This window comes from Oncorhynchus mykiss, chromosome 11 (genome assembly GCF_013265735.2).
Source record: "Oncorhynchus mykiss isolate Arlee chromosome 11, USDA_OmykA_1.1, whole genome shotgun sequence".
NCBI classification, from domain to species: domain Eukaryota; kingdom Metazoa; phylum Chordata; class Actinopteri; order Salmoniformes; family Salmonidae; genus Oncorhynchus; species Oncorhynchus mykiss.
The window spans coordinates 61,720,873-61,738,136 of record NC_048575.1 but is presented as its reverse complement, the minus strand read 5'-3'; the positions used below and the strand labels follow the sequence as shown (position 1 = coordinate 61,738,136).

General features: G+C 44.4%; 1 protein-coding gene across 7 annotated transcripts in view; it reads right to left on the bottom strand.

The window, feature by feature from the left end:
* LOC110536168 (phosphatidylinositol 4-phosphate 5-kinase type-1 beta) overlaps positions 1–17,264 on the bottom strand; it is a 68,951-nt gene that overhangs the window by 5,206 nt on the left and 46,481 nt on the right. For all 7 annotated transcript variants that reach the window (XM_036936045.1, XM_036936041.1, XM_036936046.1 and 4 more), the window contains 8 exons: positions 12,382–12,534; positions 11,804–12,100; positions 3,475–3,677; positions 3,154–3,237; positions 2,436–2,484; positions 2,226–2,310; positions 1,599–1,754; positions 87–204 (listed from right to left, as the gene is read on the bottom strand). In XM_036936045.1, the coding sequence (XP_036791940.1) occupies positions 87–204; positions 1,599–1,754; positions 2,226–2,310; positions 2,436–2,484; positions 3,154–3,237; positions 3,475–3,677; positions 11,804–12,100; positions 12,382–12,534 (1,145 nt within the window). The remainder of the gene's footprint in view (positions 1–86; positions 205–1,598; positions 1,755–2,225; positions 2,311–2,435; positions 2,485–3,153; positions 3,238–3,474; positions 3,678–11,803; positions 12,101–12,381; positions 12,535–17,264) is intronic.

The following is a 17,264-nucleotide window of genomic DNA, read 5'->3' as shown; positions in this document are numbered from 1 at the left end:
CTTCCAGTTGGGTTAGAACCTGACACTACTGGGGGGGGGGGGAACAGAGAGTCTCCAGGTGGAAGGAAGGAAGGGGAGAGAGGTACCTGTCTTCAGACTGGGTCTCCAGGTTGATGGAGGAGGAGGAGATGGTTCCCATGGAGGAGCCCTCGTAGGAAGATGGGGTGTCAGGGACTAGGTCAGGACGCAGGTAGGAGCCAAACACTGGGAGAAACACACATAGCGATGGCTTCACTGAGAGATACACACATAGCGATGGCTTCACTGAGAGATACACACAAAGCCATGACCTCACTGAGAGATACACACAAAGCCATGACCTCACTGAGAGATACACACAAAGCCATGACCTCACTGAGAGATACACACAAAGCCATAATGCCTTCAGTCAGTCAATGTATTATTAACTGTATTTGTATAACAGCAACCTGGGCCTAAACCCCAAAAGAGTATGCAGATGTGACAGGGCAAGGACAAAGTCCTGGGTGCTTGTGCTGTGCTATTAATTTAACACATGATCTAAAGACCTACAGTACAGACTGGATGTCGAAGCTACAGGACAGAACATGGGTTTGAATTAGTTTAATTAGATGAGATAATAAAACAACCATGTCTTGTGCTTACAATTATTATGTAATTGTCCCTACAAGAACCTTTTATCCCTCAAAATAGGGTTTTCTAACAAGACCGAAGGTATGAGTGGAATTGGTTAACTAGAATACGTAGAGTAAGCTATTGAAAATGAAACTGTACATGTAAAATATATAAATGTCTTTATGGTATGTTATATGAAGGTTGGACATAGAACGTGCACAAAGGTGTTGTTTAGTTAAAATAAGATTTCATATAAACTAAAGAAGCTATGTTGCAATATGAAACAAGACTTCTCTCTCTTACTCAGAAGTCTGCACCCTCATCTCTTCCTGTAATATTGGCCAACAGTTTGGCCAACAGTGGTGTTACCGTAGAGGAAGAGTCATGACGCTGAGTTACTATTGTGGAAAGCGGCCTGATTCTAATCCAGCCAGCCACTGGAGTCAGGGCCTGATTCTAATCCAGCCAGCCACTGGAGTCAGGGCCTGATTCTAATCCAGCCAGCCACTGGAGTCAGGGCCTGATTCTAATCCAGCCAGCCACTGGAGTCAGGGCCTGATTCTAATCCAGCCAGTCACTGGAGTCAGGGCCTGATAATGACTCCTCAAGAGACACAGAAAGAGTTTACATGAATAATGCTAACTCAATCACTCACACAGAGACAGAGAGAGAGAGAGAGAGAGAGAGCGAAAGAGAGACAGCGAGAGAGACACCGAGAGAGACAGCGAGAGGGATGAGTTAGGAGGACTGGCTGTTAATAACAGGATATAGACTGTGTTTTCCTTCCGGTGAGGTAACATTTCAGTGGGGGCTGGAGGTGGAGACACTATGGCACTACTGAAGGACTAGTTTATGGGGACCAAGTGGTTTTCAAAGGCCCATCGGTCCAGACATAATGAGAGGTATGGTCTACATGACATATCTGGGAAGTGATTTCTCTCAGGTGCTTTTTGTTTTTACAACACATGAATGTGTGGATGATTGATAATCGTGTGCTGGTCTACCTTGTCCGTCTAGACTGGCCAGACTGCGTGCTCCTCCCAGACTCTGCCTCCTCTCCTCCTCCTTCTCTTCCTTCTGAGAAGACAGGATCTCCTGAGAGGACGACTTGAGAGCAGGGATGGATGTACGAGTCCTCTTAGAAGGGGAGAAGCGAATGGCTGCAGAGAGACAGAGAGAGAGAGCGTATATCAGTATGTCAGCGTATATCAGTATGTCAGCGTAAACTGAAAGCACAGCGAGAGGAGCTGAGGGAGGGTTTGAAATCTGACCTATTTAATTGACTGACAACAGTGTATGTGTTACTGGATCATCCACATAACAAACTGGTAAAACACAATCACGTATACATTTCTCCTGTAAGAGGACCTTACATCAACACAGCTGCGTTGTTGCCTTCAACACAGCAGGTGACTAACAAATCAATCTGTACAAACATTTCCAATGGTTTAAAGTTGACTAAACTGTACGTGACACACCGACATAGTGTTATTGTAGTCTCAGTCTTAGCCCTCATACCCCTTATACCATTACACTTGTTTTCCGATCCCAGTGCCTGGCATGTGTGACAGCTTAAGTCATAAATGTATCCCTGTCATAGGGGACTGAGGAACAAAAGCCAGCAGACTTACTCGGAGTCTTCCGGAACACCGAAGTGCTCATGAACTTGAGGAATCGGTTGGCATAGAAACCAGGCCGGTGCACCGAGACAGAGTCCTGAGGACAGAACAGAAGACAATACAGGCTTTTATCAGGGAGGGCCATTTGTGATCAATAAGAATGGAACCTATGAACGGTGTGTGTTCAGAAGGACACACGTAATCAGCAGCATATCAACTTACGCCGTCGTAGACGAGGGCCTTCCATGAGTGTTCCAACTTCTTAATGAATCTGAGGGGGAAACAAGAAGTCTTGTCACAAACAGAGCTTGTTACGCAACAAACCCAACCCCGCACCAAGCCCCATCACCCAAAACCTGAGATGCTTCCCGTTGACACCAAAAACAGAACAGGAACCACAGCAATATTACATTTAATGTTACATAATATGCTCCCATTGTAGTTACATTTGACACTGCAATTGATGGACTGAGGCAAGCAAACAGTTGGCAAGGGAAGAGGATTAATATGAAAAGATATATGGGGAATGATATCATTATGTAACTCCCCAGCCAAGACACTGACAGACAGGTCCTGAGGTCAGCTTAGAGATGCTGAGATATGGACAAGGGAACAAGCTTTAGGGACACTTCTGTCTCTCTGGCCCTCGAGGTTTGTCACACTGAGGAGCTTCTCTCTCCCTTACTCCCTGCATTGGGACAGAAAATCAATGCTTCACCAGAGTGAATAGGAAAGACTGATAGCTACAGAACCCTTATTAACAGAGTTGGATAGAAAAGGATGCTTTAAGGACCCAGGAGAGTGGCTGCTTGATATCCAATCAATCAGAATATGTAATGCTAACTAGTCTGTGGGCGTAGCAACGAACCCTCCATGTTACAGAACATTATAGTATGTTATTATGCTATATAATATAGCATGTTATGAAGTCATGTTAAACCTGTAGGACTGCAGGATGTCGATGATGCCCAGGAAAATAAGCAGCTTCTCTTCTTTGTGTGACTTGGCAGGAATTCCACCCATCCTGAAATACAGCCCAGTAAATGCAGGTCCAGTCACAGAATGTAGTCAGGTCAGGAGACACATTAAGGGTTTTGATCATTGTTTGTAAGAGTTTTGCCATGTATTTTTCAGTGTATGTGAATGTGAGTGTGTGTAAGTGTAAATGTCATCAAGCTATTACAGTGTATATGATTGTGTACTGTACGTGTGGTTGTCTTTGAATGTGTATGGGCAGTATGACTGAGGTGAGCTGACTCACGTGTCGTCTGTGGTGTGGGCCTCGGCAGCCTTGCCGTCCCCCTGGATAGACTCCATGGCTGTGGAGTAGAGGACCCTCTGGGCCACGGGCCGCTTGCCATCCCCCACTGCCTGGCCCGGCTCGCCGCCCTCCTTCGGGCTCTGGTCCAGAACATGCACGGCCAGAAGCAGACTGTAGTCCATGATCTTAAAGCTCTCCAACACCTGCAGCACACAACATGAAACCACACAGTTAATTACCATGATCTGAAATAACATCAAAACAACCCGTAGGCTAGCAAAGAGTGGAAACAGTTGGAGCAGTGTTGGCCTTGGTCTAAGTCCGGAATCTGACCAGTATCACACACAGCTGTGTGCATTTTAAACAAAAAGTGTTTTTTTATCATCTGGGTTATTGAAGTGTGACCCGTATTTCTGTGTGACCAAAGATAAATAGGCAATTGTGATATGATGTGTGGAAAGTCATCCTTTTTATAGTCCCTTCTGCCATAATAGGATTATCGAATTAGCATCCAAAAAATTGCTAATGTAGTTTGCCTGATTTTCCATCATTGGACCACGGGAATCGTCTTATTCTAAGCATTATTGTACCAATCCCCGAAACATCTAAGAATAGCACTGTCTGTCTGTCTGTAAGAGAGACGACAACGAGAAACAAGGAATGGTCATCATGATTGTCATGGTAATTCCTAGAATCTGCTCTCAGTTGGATTCCGTAAACAGTATTTCCAACATCGGGAACTTCCAAACTTGCCATAACAGACTCAGTCATCATCATCCGTTATATGGAACTGGCTAGTAGAAAACAGGCTGAGTGAAAGGACCACAACAGAACCAGTTTATTTGCCTTTTCAGACATAATCTAAGAAATGTGAACTAATATGTCCAGAATGAGGATCTTTGATAATAAAGACTGTAACACAAACACACCCTTACTAAGAGTGGACAGTAGGATGGATATAGTTGAGCAAAGATGGCCTTTAGATATGTTATACCACTGATGTATCTATAACTAGAATCCATTGCACCATGACTGAGCACACCCACAATAAGATTATAGAACAGCTATTTCCAGGATATCCCCATGGTAAATGCGTCTTTATTTGTGCTTTATTGTTGGTGGTTTAATCATGGTTAATTAGTTCTGTAGTGTCCTTTTAAGACGAATGCAAACCATGAACAATCATACAGACACGCGCGCACACCAGCCACACATACACACAAACATTCAGAATAAACACTTGTGCTCTTGTTCGAGCTTGGTATTTTCCATGTCTCTGATTTGCATCCCTTCCTCTTGACTCCCCCGTCCTATTCTTAGGCAACCATTTTGAATAGAGCCACACACCAGCCTGCCCGGAAAAGGCTATAAGGACACTCCTGACCTGCAAACCGATATTTCATTTCAGAATTGGTAAAAATCAGGTTATGGTTAGGGTTTGGTTAAGGTAAGGTCAGTTTTAGATTTTAGTTGGTCGTTAGAGGTCAGGAGTGTCCTTAAAATAATTACAATTCTCAGCCTTTACATTGACATTTGATGGAATGTCTCCATGTTTTTATGTTAGGCGTAGTGGCTAGATCCAGCTGTAGCACTGCATGGGGAATATGGTGTCATTTGAGATCTGCCGTGGTTTGGCTTTGTGAGAGAGGCCATTGTTGTCCCCGTCATCTTCCAAAGGAATGACAGAATCACATGACATGGCAGGAGGACAACATGACATGGCAGGAGGAGAGGGGGACAACATGACATGGCAGGAGGAGAGGGGGACAACATGACATGGCAGGAGGAGACGGGACAGCATGACATGGTGACAACATGACATGGCAGGAGGAGAGGGGGACAACATGACATGGCAGGAGGAGAGGGGGACAACATGACATGGCAGGAGGAGAGGGGGACAACATGACATGGCAGGAGGAGATGGGGACAACATGACATGGCAGGAGGAGATGGGACAACATGACATGGCAGGAGGAGATGGGACAACATGACATGGCAGGAGGAGAGGGGGACAACATGACATGGCAGGAGGAGACGGGACAGCATGACATGGTGACAACATGACATGGCAGGAGGAGAGGGGGACAACATGACATGGCAGGAGGAGAGGGGGACAACATGACATGGCAGGAGGAGAGGGGGACAACATGACATGGCGACAACATGACATGGCAGGAGGAGACGGGACAACATGACATGGCAGGAGGAGAGGGGGACAACATGACATGGCAGGAGAAGAGGGGGACAACATGACATGGTAGGAGGAGAGGGGGACAACATGACATGGCAGGAGGAGAGGGGGACAACATGACATGGCAGGAGGAGAGGGGGACAACATGACATGGCAGGAGGAGACGGGACAACATGACATGGCAGGAGGAGAGGGGGACAACATGACATGGCAGGAGGAGAGGGGGACAACATGACATGGCGACAACATGACATGGCAGGAGGAGACGGGACAACATGACATGGCAGGAGGAGACGGGACAACATGACATGGCAGGAGGAGAGGGGGACAACATGACATGGCAGGAGGAGAGGGGGACAACATGACATGGCAGGAGGAGAGGGGGACAACATGACATGGCAGGAGGAGAGGGGGACGACATGGCAGAAGGAGAGGGGGACAACATGACATGGCAGGAGGAGAGGGGGACAACATGACATGGCAGGAGGAGAGGGGGACAACATGACATGGCAGGAGGAGAGGGGGACAACATGACATGGCAGGAGGAGAGGGGGACAACATGACATGGCAGGAGGAGAGGGGGACAACATGACATGGCAGGAGGAGAGGGGGACAACATGACATGGCAGGAGGAGACGGGACAACATGACATGGCAGGAGGAGAGGGGGACAACATGACATGGCGACAACATGACATGGCAGGAGAAGAGGGGGACAACATGACATGGCAGGAGGAGAGGGGGACAACATGACATGGCGACAACATGACATGGCAGGAGGAGAGGGGGACAACATGACATGGCAGGAGGAGAGGGGGACAACATGACATGGCAGGAGGAGACGGGACAACATGACATGGCAGGAGGAGACGGGACAACATGACATGGCAGGAGGAGAGGGGGACAACATGACATGGCGACAACATGGCATGGCAGGAGAAGAGGGGGACAACATGACATGGCAGGAGGAGAGGGGGACAACATGACATGGCGACAACATGACATGGCAGGAGGAGACGGGACAACATGACATGGCAGGAGGAGAGGGGGACAACATGACATGGCAGGAGGAGAGGGGGACAACATGACATGGCGACAACATGACATGGCAGGAGGAGAGGGGGACAACATGACAAGGCAGGAGGAGAGGGGGACAACATGACATGGTAGGAGGAGAGGGGGACAACATGACATGGCAGGAGGAGAGGGGGACAACATGACATGGCAGGAGGAGAGGGGGACAACATGACATGGCAGGAGGAGAGGGGGACAACATGACATGGCAGGAGGAGACGGGACAACATGACATGGCAGGAGGAGAGGGGGACAACATGACATGGCGACAACATGACATGGCAGGAGAAGAGGGGGACAACATGACATGGCAGGAGGAGAGGGGGACAACATGACATGGCGACAACATGACATGGCAGGAGGAGAGGGGGACAACATGACATGGCAGGAGGAGAGGGGGACAACATGACATGGCAGGAGGAGACGGGACAACATGACATGGCAGGAGGAGACGGGACAACATGACATGGCAGGAGGAGAGGGGGACAACATGACATGGCGACAACATGACATGGCAGGAGGAGACGGGACAACATGACATGGCAGGAGGAGAGGGGGACAACATGACATGGCAGGAGGAGAGGGGGACAACATGACATGGCGACAACATGACATGGCAGGAGGAGAGGGGGACAACATGACAAGGCAGGAGGAGAGGGGGACAACATGACATGGTAGGAGGAGAGGGGGACAACATGACATGGCAGGAGGAGAGGGGGACAACATGACATGGCAGGAGGAGAGGGGGACAACATGACATGGCAGGAGGAGAGGGGGACAACATGACCCGCCACGAGTTCTATAACAATAATGAGAAGAAAATAAATCCCAAACATTCTGTGTGTTTGTGCAGGGCAGGATTAAGAAATCACTAAGACACTTTATGTTGGTGTTTCATTTATTTTGGCAGATACCCAAATGTTCTTGTGATAAAACTTAATCCACAGTTATTTTTTATAAACTATTGATCCTCTGTCGCTAAATGATGCTCTCTGTTGTATTTTGAACATTGCCTCTTGGACCTAGCCATTGATTCACACAATTGACCAGTCACATTATGCAGTTATTATACAGTTTATATTTCCTTATTATCCGGGCTGAAGCCCAGAAGCTTCAGCCCCTGCATTAATCCGGCCCCTTTGTGTGTGTGTGTGTGTGTGTGTGTGTGTGTGTGTGTGTGTGGCGCTGTGTGTGTGCGTGCATGTGAGCATACGTGTTTGTTTCCGTCTCAAATTAATAGGGGCATTCCCAGACAAAAACCTTTGCAGACATCAAGTTAAATGCCACTCCACGTCCCTCTTCCCTAGTCACAAACAGACCTCATGATTGGCAACCCCTTACAAAACATTGTACCCTTCGTTAAACTGTCATTCCATTTGACATTGTCATCCTCTCAACAACATCTCAGAGCCCTGCAGTGCAGTGACAATTACATTGTCACTGTACATTGTCTCCCCCCCCCCCCCCACTCCCCTCTCCAGTCATAGGACTGGGCATGGTTTATTAATGTTCTTAGTTTGTTGTGAGATGGAGAGAGGAGAAGAAGGAAAAACATACTACTCTACATTTCCCTCAGTGACCCACATTCAGCAGCAGACACTTCCTGGTCCCCCTCTCTCATCTCACCCCTTACCTCCCCTCCATACCTTGGCTGAATCTCCTTCCCCCCCTCACCCACGTCCCTCTCGATCCCACTCCTGTTTTTCGGTGTGGCAGCAGGCTCTGTGGCTAGGGGTTTACTGCTTACTCATGGAAACGGACAAAGATTCTGCTTAGGGGGCGCTTTGCTTACTGCTCAGGAGGGGAAGGCAGGAAGCCGTGACAATAACAAACTAGCTACAGTCCAGTCACTTACAGTACAACCACTGCTCAGACGTACCACAATAACTTCTGTTCAGGGTTACAGTTACAGAATGTATTTTTGTCTCTTAACAACTCTCCCTACTAAACAAAAGACAAAAGAGGAAGACATTTACACAAGGAGACATTTCAAAAACAAACATTGTGTCAGAATCATGACGTCAAAGACACTGTGCTCCAGCCCCCCCCCCCAGACACAGCCCCCCACCCCAGACAGACACAAACAAACAGTCATTATAAAACCTGGGCCTGGCACATTAATGACCTGCATGAAACACTGTTCTCTTTATACTTTGAAGTACAAAGGAAGTGAGAGAAGAGAGATGGGGAGGGACAGAGAGACAGAGGTCGTCTAAAAGACTTCAAACAAGAGGTCATCTTAGAGTGTCTGTGAATAGGGCTGGCACAATTACTGAATAACTGTGTAACCAACGGTTACAGATGAAGACCATCATGAAACGGTTATTACGGTGACCACGGTCATTTGGCCGGCCCATTACCGTCACCCAAATTCCATGACCGTCACAGCCCTATCTGTGAACCACTGTTATCCTTTCCCCACCATTCTGAGCTAATAGAAAGTCAACATTGAGGAGTGTGTGAGTTTAGTTAACAAACACAAGGAGAGCAGAGGAGATGAATCAGCCAGCTATAGCAGCCAAATCCATCGAGGCGTGACTCCAGGCGGTGTCCCAAAGGAGAGTCATCAGAAACACACAGGACAGCCTGTTACCAAACAGGCCTATATATACCCACAACACCGTGCTACTCATGCAGACTAACTCCATTCATTAAGTCACCACTTCTCGTTTGCTGTTGAAAAACAGCTCAGTCTCCGATACAATGAAAGTGGTAAAAAACTGGTTCACAGAAGCCATGACATTGTTATGGGGGAGTAAAACAAATGTCCTTGACAATCACATCGTAGGCTATAACATTTCCAAGTTTTCAAAGGTTGGATACCTTAAACAGGAAGTGTGTCTTCCTTACTGTTCCTGGTCTACTTCCTGATGTCTACATCCTGGTTGGAGACAGAGTGAAGCACCCTGTGCCGTCAGACAGAGACAGAGACAGACAGACACTACCATGCTCTCTCTGTCAGGGACAACACCCACATTGTTACAACACAGGCTTAACAGCCTCTGGTTTAAAGTTGTCCTTAGGGGCACAGATCTAGGATAAGCTAAACCTCCACATATACTAACTATAACTTAACTGTTGAAAATACTAAACTGCCTAGGGGCAACTTCATTCTTCTCCCACATGAGATATATCCCTTCATCCCTTCAGAGCTAGCCAAGGCGGCCAGGGTTATGTACAGTACATAGGGTTATGTAAGAACTATACTGTATAATAATAGCTGAATAAGACTATTCACCATATGATCTGTAACAGTCCACATTATGATTGATTACGTGTTTTCAATCAATCAACCAATTATCTATTCACAAACAGGTAGTGTAGGTCTGAACAGAGCACAATGACAACAGAGGGAGATAAGACAGATATACACTGAGTATACCAAACATTAGGAACATCTTCCTAATATTGAGACCCATCCCCATCCCCCTTTTGTCGGAAGCGGGATGCTGGCCCCATGTTGACTCCAATGTTTCCCACAGTTGTGTCACGTTGGCTGGATGTCCTTTGGGTGGTGGACCATTCTTGATACACACGGGAAACAGTTGAGCATGAAAAACCCAGCAGCGTTGCAGTTCTTGACACAAACCGGTGCGCCTGGCACCTACTACCATACCCCGTTCAAAAGGCACTTACATTTTATGAATTTCCCATTTCAGCCTCTGAATGGCACACATACACAATCCACGTCTCAATTGTCTCAAGGCTTAAAAATCCTTCTTTAACCTGTCTCCTCCCCTTCATCTACACTGATTGAAGTGGATTTAACAGGTGACATCAATAAGGGATCATAGCTTCACCTGGATTCATCTGGTCAGTCTATGTCATGGAAAAGGCAGGTGTTCTTAATGTTCTGTACACAGTGTACAGCATAGTAGTGCTGTAGGCCTATAGATCTCCAGCTTGACTTGTTGTGGTCCTGTTTGTTCTATGTACATTTTAGGTGTGGCAAAGTAGCTCCTTGCTCAGAGCAGAGTTGTGGTGTTCTCTTTCTGTTGAACAATAGCTCGGATCCCACTACTTCACTAGATTAGACAGGCTAATCTGGTGGCGATTGCTCTGAAATAGACAGGAATGCAGCCTCAGTTTGGACTCCTATCTTTAGGCTGGTGCGCTCCCTTACTTTCTCGCTCTCACGCTGCTGGGAACATTTCTTAATCACACTCAGTGTTTGGAGAGCTGTCATGGAACTGAACAGAGCTCAGAGCTCCCAATGAACCCACAGTGGAAACACACAGTCCCAGTGCCAAACACTGCAGCAACACACAGTCCCAGTGCCAAACACTGCAGCAACACACAGTTCCCTTTCTCAAAACACTCTGTCCAACCCTACAATCACACACACTGTTCTAGGCTTGTATACAATGTAGCAGAGTTTGAAGTGGAAGAGTGGAGAGCGAGTGTGTGTGGGTGTGGCGCACGTGCGTGCGTGTGTGCATACTTGCATTAGTATATATGCGTGTGTGTACGTGTATGCAGTGTATACTATTTGAGCGTGTGTACTGAGTGCAGAGTATCCTGTTTGAATGGGAGAGGTTGCTGATTTCCCAGAGACAGAGGGAGTCCAAATACAAATACAATCTGTGCCCTTTCCTTCTTCTGGCATCTGACCCAATGTCCAAGGGAAGACATCACCAGGAGTTTGGCCATTTAAGTCCAGAGTTTGGGAATGAAAACAGTAGACTGTAGAGATGAGCGTACAGATAGTGCTGTAAACTGAGCCTTCTCATCTGATAGTACTTCTAGTTTCTAATTCTAGCATGACTGGAAAAGCCAGAACGACTCTCCATAATCTGCATACAATACTGAAAGAATGTGAGGAATCTGCTTTGTTTTGTTAAATTGCTCCTGCCATGTGTTTGCTGAGATGCGTTGCAATACTGGGATGACTCAGCAAGTCGAAATGACATAACATTCAAACCAGCTGTATAATCTGCTTTTCTTGGTACTCAAGACAGTGTTGTAGCACAGCTTCACCAGGCCCTACCACACAGTCAGAGTTCGAGCCGACAGACAGACAGACGGACAGACACACACACACACACATGTCCCAGTCTACACCTACCAGGCAGTCTCTCTGTAGGGTCTTCATCAGTGCATTGTAGGTGTCAGCGTCAAAGTAGAGCCCTTCATGCATGTCCTGGAAGTCCAAGTCCTTGAAGACGGGACAGGCCTTCTCTCTCTCCTTCCTGGAGGCACGTCTCTTGTAGGTGGAGCCCTTCAGATCGTACTTGTAGTTCATCTTGACAGAGCGCGGCAGCACGTTGTTCATCACCACCAGCCGGATGTTGACGCCTCCAGACTGGATGCAGTATAGACCGTAGAACTTAGGCAACAGCGTGCGTGGGTTCTGGTTCAGGTTCTGTGTGTGGATGTGGGGAGAGAGGTGGATTGCAGTTAGTAGATTATTAAGGTTCTGGATTGGTTAGAGTTCATATAGCTCTGAATACTCAGTTAACCATTAATCCCAAACCTTAAACCTCAGTATTTTTCCACTGTTTAAAAGGCCTGAGACTAGGTTTGCAACCTAAACTGAACCCTAAATCTTATATAGTGCACTACTTTTAAACAGAGCCCTATGGGCCCTGGTCAAAAGTAGTGCACTGTATAGGGAACGCAGACCAGATTGGGTAAATTACTCACCATGTAGTAACCTGGGAGTAGTTTCTGGAGAAACTCAGCCTCTTTGTGCTGGACGGTTTTGATGATGAACTCGTCATCGCTGGTCAGGTAGAACAGAGAGCCGCTGGCCCCGGGATTGGACAGCTCAATCAGAGGCTCATTACAGATAGAGTACTGAGGAGAAAAACAACAACACATAATATAACTCGTGTAATATGCCTGAAAAAACAACAACATAACTGGTTTAATATGTCTGTAAAAACAACAACATAACTGGTTTAATATGTCTGTAAAAACAACACACAACATAACTGGTTTAATATGTCTGTAAAAACAACAACATAACTGGTTTAATATGTCTGTAAAAACAACAACATAACTGGTTTAATATGTCTGTAAAAACAACATAACTGGTTTAATATGTCTGTAAAAACAACAACACAACATAACTGGTTTAATATGCCTGTAAAAACAACAACATAACTGGTTTAATATGTCTGTAAAAACAACACACAACACAACTGGTTTAATATGCCTGTAAAAACAACACACAACATAACTGGTTTAATATGTCCGTAAAAACACCACACAACATAACTGGTTTAATATGTCTGTAAAAACAACATAACTGGTTTAATATGTCTGTAAAAACAACAACATAACTGGTTTAATATGTCTGTAAAAACAACAACATAACTGGTTTAATATGTCTGTAAAAACAACAACATAACTGGTTTAATATGCCTGTAAAAACAACAACATAACTGGTTTAATATGTCTAAAAACACCACACAACACAACTGGTTAAATATGTCTGTAAAGACAACAACACAACATAACTGGTTAAATATGTCTGTAAAAACAACAACATAACTGGTTTAATATGTCTGTAAAAACAACACACAACATAACTGGTTTAATATGTCTGTAAAAACACCACACAACATAACTGGTTTAATATGTCTGTAAAAACAACACACAACATAACTGGTTTAATATGCCTGTAAAAACACCACACAACATAACTGGTTTAATATGCCTGTAAAAACAACAACACAACATAACTGGTTTAATATGTCTGTAAAAACAACATAACTGGTTTAATATGTCTGTAAAAACAACACACAACATAACTGGTTTAATATGTCTGTAAAAACACCACACAACATAACTGGTTTAATATGCCTGTAAAAACAACAAAACATAACTGGTTTAATATGTCTGTAAAAACAACATAACTGCTTTAATATGCCTGTAAAAACAACAACATAACTGGTTTAATATGTCTGTAAAAACAACACACAACATAACTGGTTTAATATGCCTGTAAAAACAACACAACATAACTGGTTTAATATGTCTGTAAAAACAACAACATAACTGGTTTAATATGTCTGTAAAAACAACAACATAACTGGTTGAATATGTCTGTAAAAACAACACACAACATAACTGGTTTAATATGTCTGTAAAAACAACAACATAACTGGTTTAATATGTCTGTAAAAACAACACAACAGGTTTAATATGTCTGTAAAAACAACAACACAACATAACTGGTTTAATATGCCAGTAAAAACAACACACAACACAACACACAACATAACTGGTTTAATATGTCTGTAAAAACAACAACATAACTGGTATAATATGTCTGTAAAAACAACATAACTGGTTTAATATGTCTGTAAAAACAACATAACTGGTTTAATATGACTGTAAAAACAACAACATAACTGGTTTAATATGTCTGTAAAAACAACAACATAACTGGTTTAATATGTCTGTAAAAACAACAACATAACTGGTTTAATATGTCTGTAAAAACAACAACATAACTGGTTTAATATGCCTGTAAAAACAACAACATAACTGGTTTAATATGTCTGTAAAAACAACACACAACATAACTGGTTAAATATGTCTGGAAAAACAACAACATAACTGGTTTAATATGTCTGTAAAAACAACACACAACATAACTGGTTTAATATGCCTGTAAAAACACCACACAACATAACTGGTTTAATATGCCTGTAAAAACAACAACATAACTGGTTTAATATGTCTGTAAAAACAACATAACTGGTTTAATATGTCTGTAAAAACAACACACAACATAACTGGTTTAATATGCCTGTAAAAACAACATAACTGGTTTAATATGTCTGTAAAAACAACACACAACATAACTGGTTTAATATGTCTGTAAAAACAACATAACTGGTTTAATATGTCTGTAAAAACAACACACAACATAACTGGTTTAATATGTCTGTAAAAACAACATAACTGGTTTAATATGTCTGTAAAAACAACACACAACATAACTGGTTTAATATGCCTGTAAAAACAACAACATAACTGGTTTAATATGTCTGTAAAAACACCACACAACATAACTGGTTTAATATGCCTGTAAAAACAACAACACAACATAACTGGTTTAATATGTCTGTAAAAACAACAACACAACAGGTTTAATATGTCTGTAAAAACAACATAACTGCTTTAATATGCCTGTAAAAACAACATAACTGGTTTAATATGTCTGTAAAAACAACACACAACATAACTGGTTTAATATGTCTGTAAAAACACCACACAACATAACTGGTTTAATATGCCTGTAAAAACAACAACACAACATAACTGGTTTAATATGCCTGTAAAAACAACAACATAACTGGTTTAATATGTCTGTAAAAACAACACACAACATAACTGGTTTAATATGTCTGTAAAAACACCACACAACACAACTGGTTTAATATGCCTGTAAAAACAACACACAACATAACTGGTTTAATATGTCTGTAAAAACACCACACAACACAACTGGTTTAATATGCCTGTAAAAACAACACAACATAACTGGTTAAATATGCCTGTAAAAACAACACACAACATAACTGGTTTAATATGTCTGTAAAAACAACACACAACATAACTGGTTTAATATGTCTGTAAAAACAACAACACAACATAACTGGTTAAATATGCCTGTAAAAACAACACACAACATAACTGGTTTAATATGTCTGTAAAAACAACAAAACAATTCAACTGGTGAGGTACAGTATGCCTGTACAACCATAACCTAGTCGCAGATCTGTTTGTGCTGCCTCAATCAAGTCCTGTGGTCATTGAACGAGCTGCCTAATCCTCACGACAACAAGGTTCTCGCCTGATTTACAAAACACAACTTATACCATGGACAAACACCTAACACACCGTCCGTTGTTTATTGTGTGGTTAAAAAAGAACAAGTTGTATTCCAATTGGTGTGGTCTGGAATGCAAACATACTGTTTCATTCATTCAAAGATGCTTGCGTGGCTTTTCTAGCACGGTATTTCATTAACACTCACCCATGCACGCACACCCTCCCCCTTACCTCACACACACACACCCCCCTACTTCACACACACACACCTACTTCACACAGACACACACACCCCTACTTCACACACACCCCTCTACTTCACACACACCCCCCCCCCTACTTCACACACACACACACACACACCCCTACTTCACACACACACACACACACACCCCTACTTCACACACACACACCCACACTTCACACACCCCCCCCCCTACTTCACACACACCCCCCCCTACTTCACACACACACACACACACACACACACACCTCTACTTCACACCCCCCCCCCCCCCACACACACACACCCAACCCACCCCTACTTCACACACACCCAACCCCCCCCCCCACACACACACACACCCCTACTTCACACACACACACCCCCTACTTCACACACACACACACACACACACCTACTTCACACACACACACACCTACTTCACACACACCCACCCCCCCCCCTACTTCACACACCCCCCTACTTCACACACACCCCTACTTCACACACACACACACACACCCCTACTTCACACACACCCAACCCCCCCCCCACACACACACCCAACCCCCCCCCCACACACACACCCAACCCCCCCCCCCCCCACACCCCTACTTCACACACACACACACCCACCCCTACACACACACACACACACACCCACCCCCCTACTTCACACACACACACCCCTTCTTCTTCACACACACCCCCCCTACTTCACACACACACCCCCCTACTTCACACACCCCCCTACTTCACACACACACACACACACACCCCTACTTCACACACACACCCAACCCCACACACACCCAACCCCACGTAAGGCCAGCAATAAGCCTCAGGGCACGGGTGAATGTATTGTTTCCACCAGCATGTGTGTGTGTTTATCAGTTGTACCTTCACAAACAAAGCCCATGTCTGTACACACAAGAACATTTCCAGTTTAGTTTACATGAGATGAGCCTCTGGCAATAGAGCCCACATACAACAACCGTTCCAAGAACATATTTTGTGTTGTTCTCCATATGAACAGAAAAGCCTTAGTCTAACAGAACCCCTTCTATGTGGAAATCAAAGGAATAGGGGAAGTCAGTGAAGAAAGGCAGTAGTGCTGTGTCCATTAAACACTAACTTTAATGATAAGTGCAGTAAAAGGGAAACAGCACTGTGTATTCTGATGGATAGATAGATAAGAGAGAGAGAGAAGGCATGGGGTTCTCCACAGACTGATGGCAGTCTGCAATCACGTTGAGCCCACAGCACAAACACATCCGCAATATATCTGCATTTGCATTCAGTAGCCTGGGGGGTAGTATGTGTGTGTGTGTCTTAATTAAGCTGATTTGTTGCTCCGGTCTCTGAATAAATGCATAATCAATACAAGGACACACATTAAGACCGTGTTTGCATCACCCTTCATTCTCTCTCCCACTTCCAATCTGCCCCTCTCTGGCTTTCACTCTTTCTTTGCCTGTCGTGTAGCCTTTTGTCTGCTAGCAATGATTACAGATCA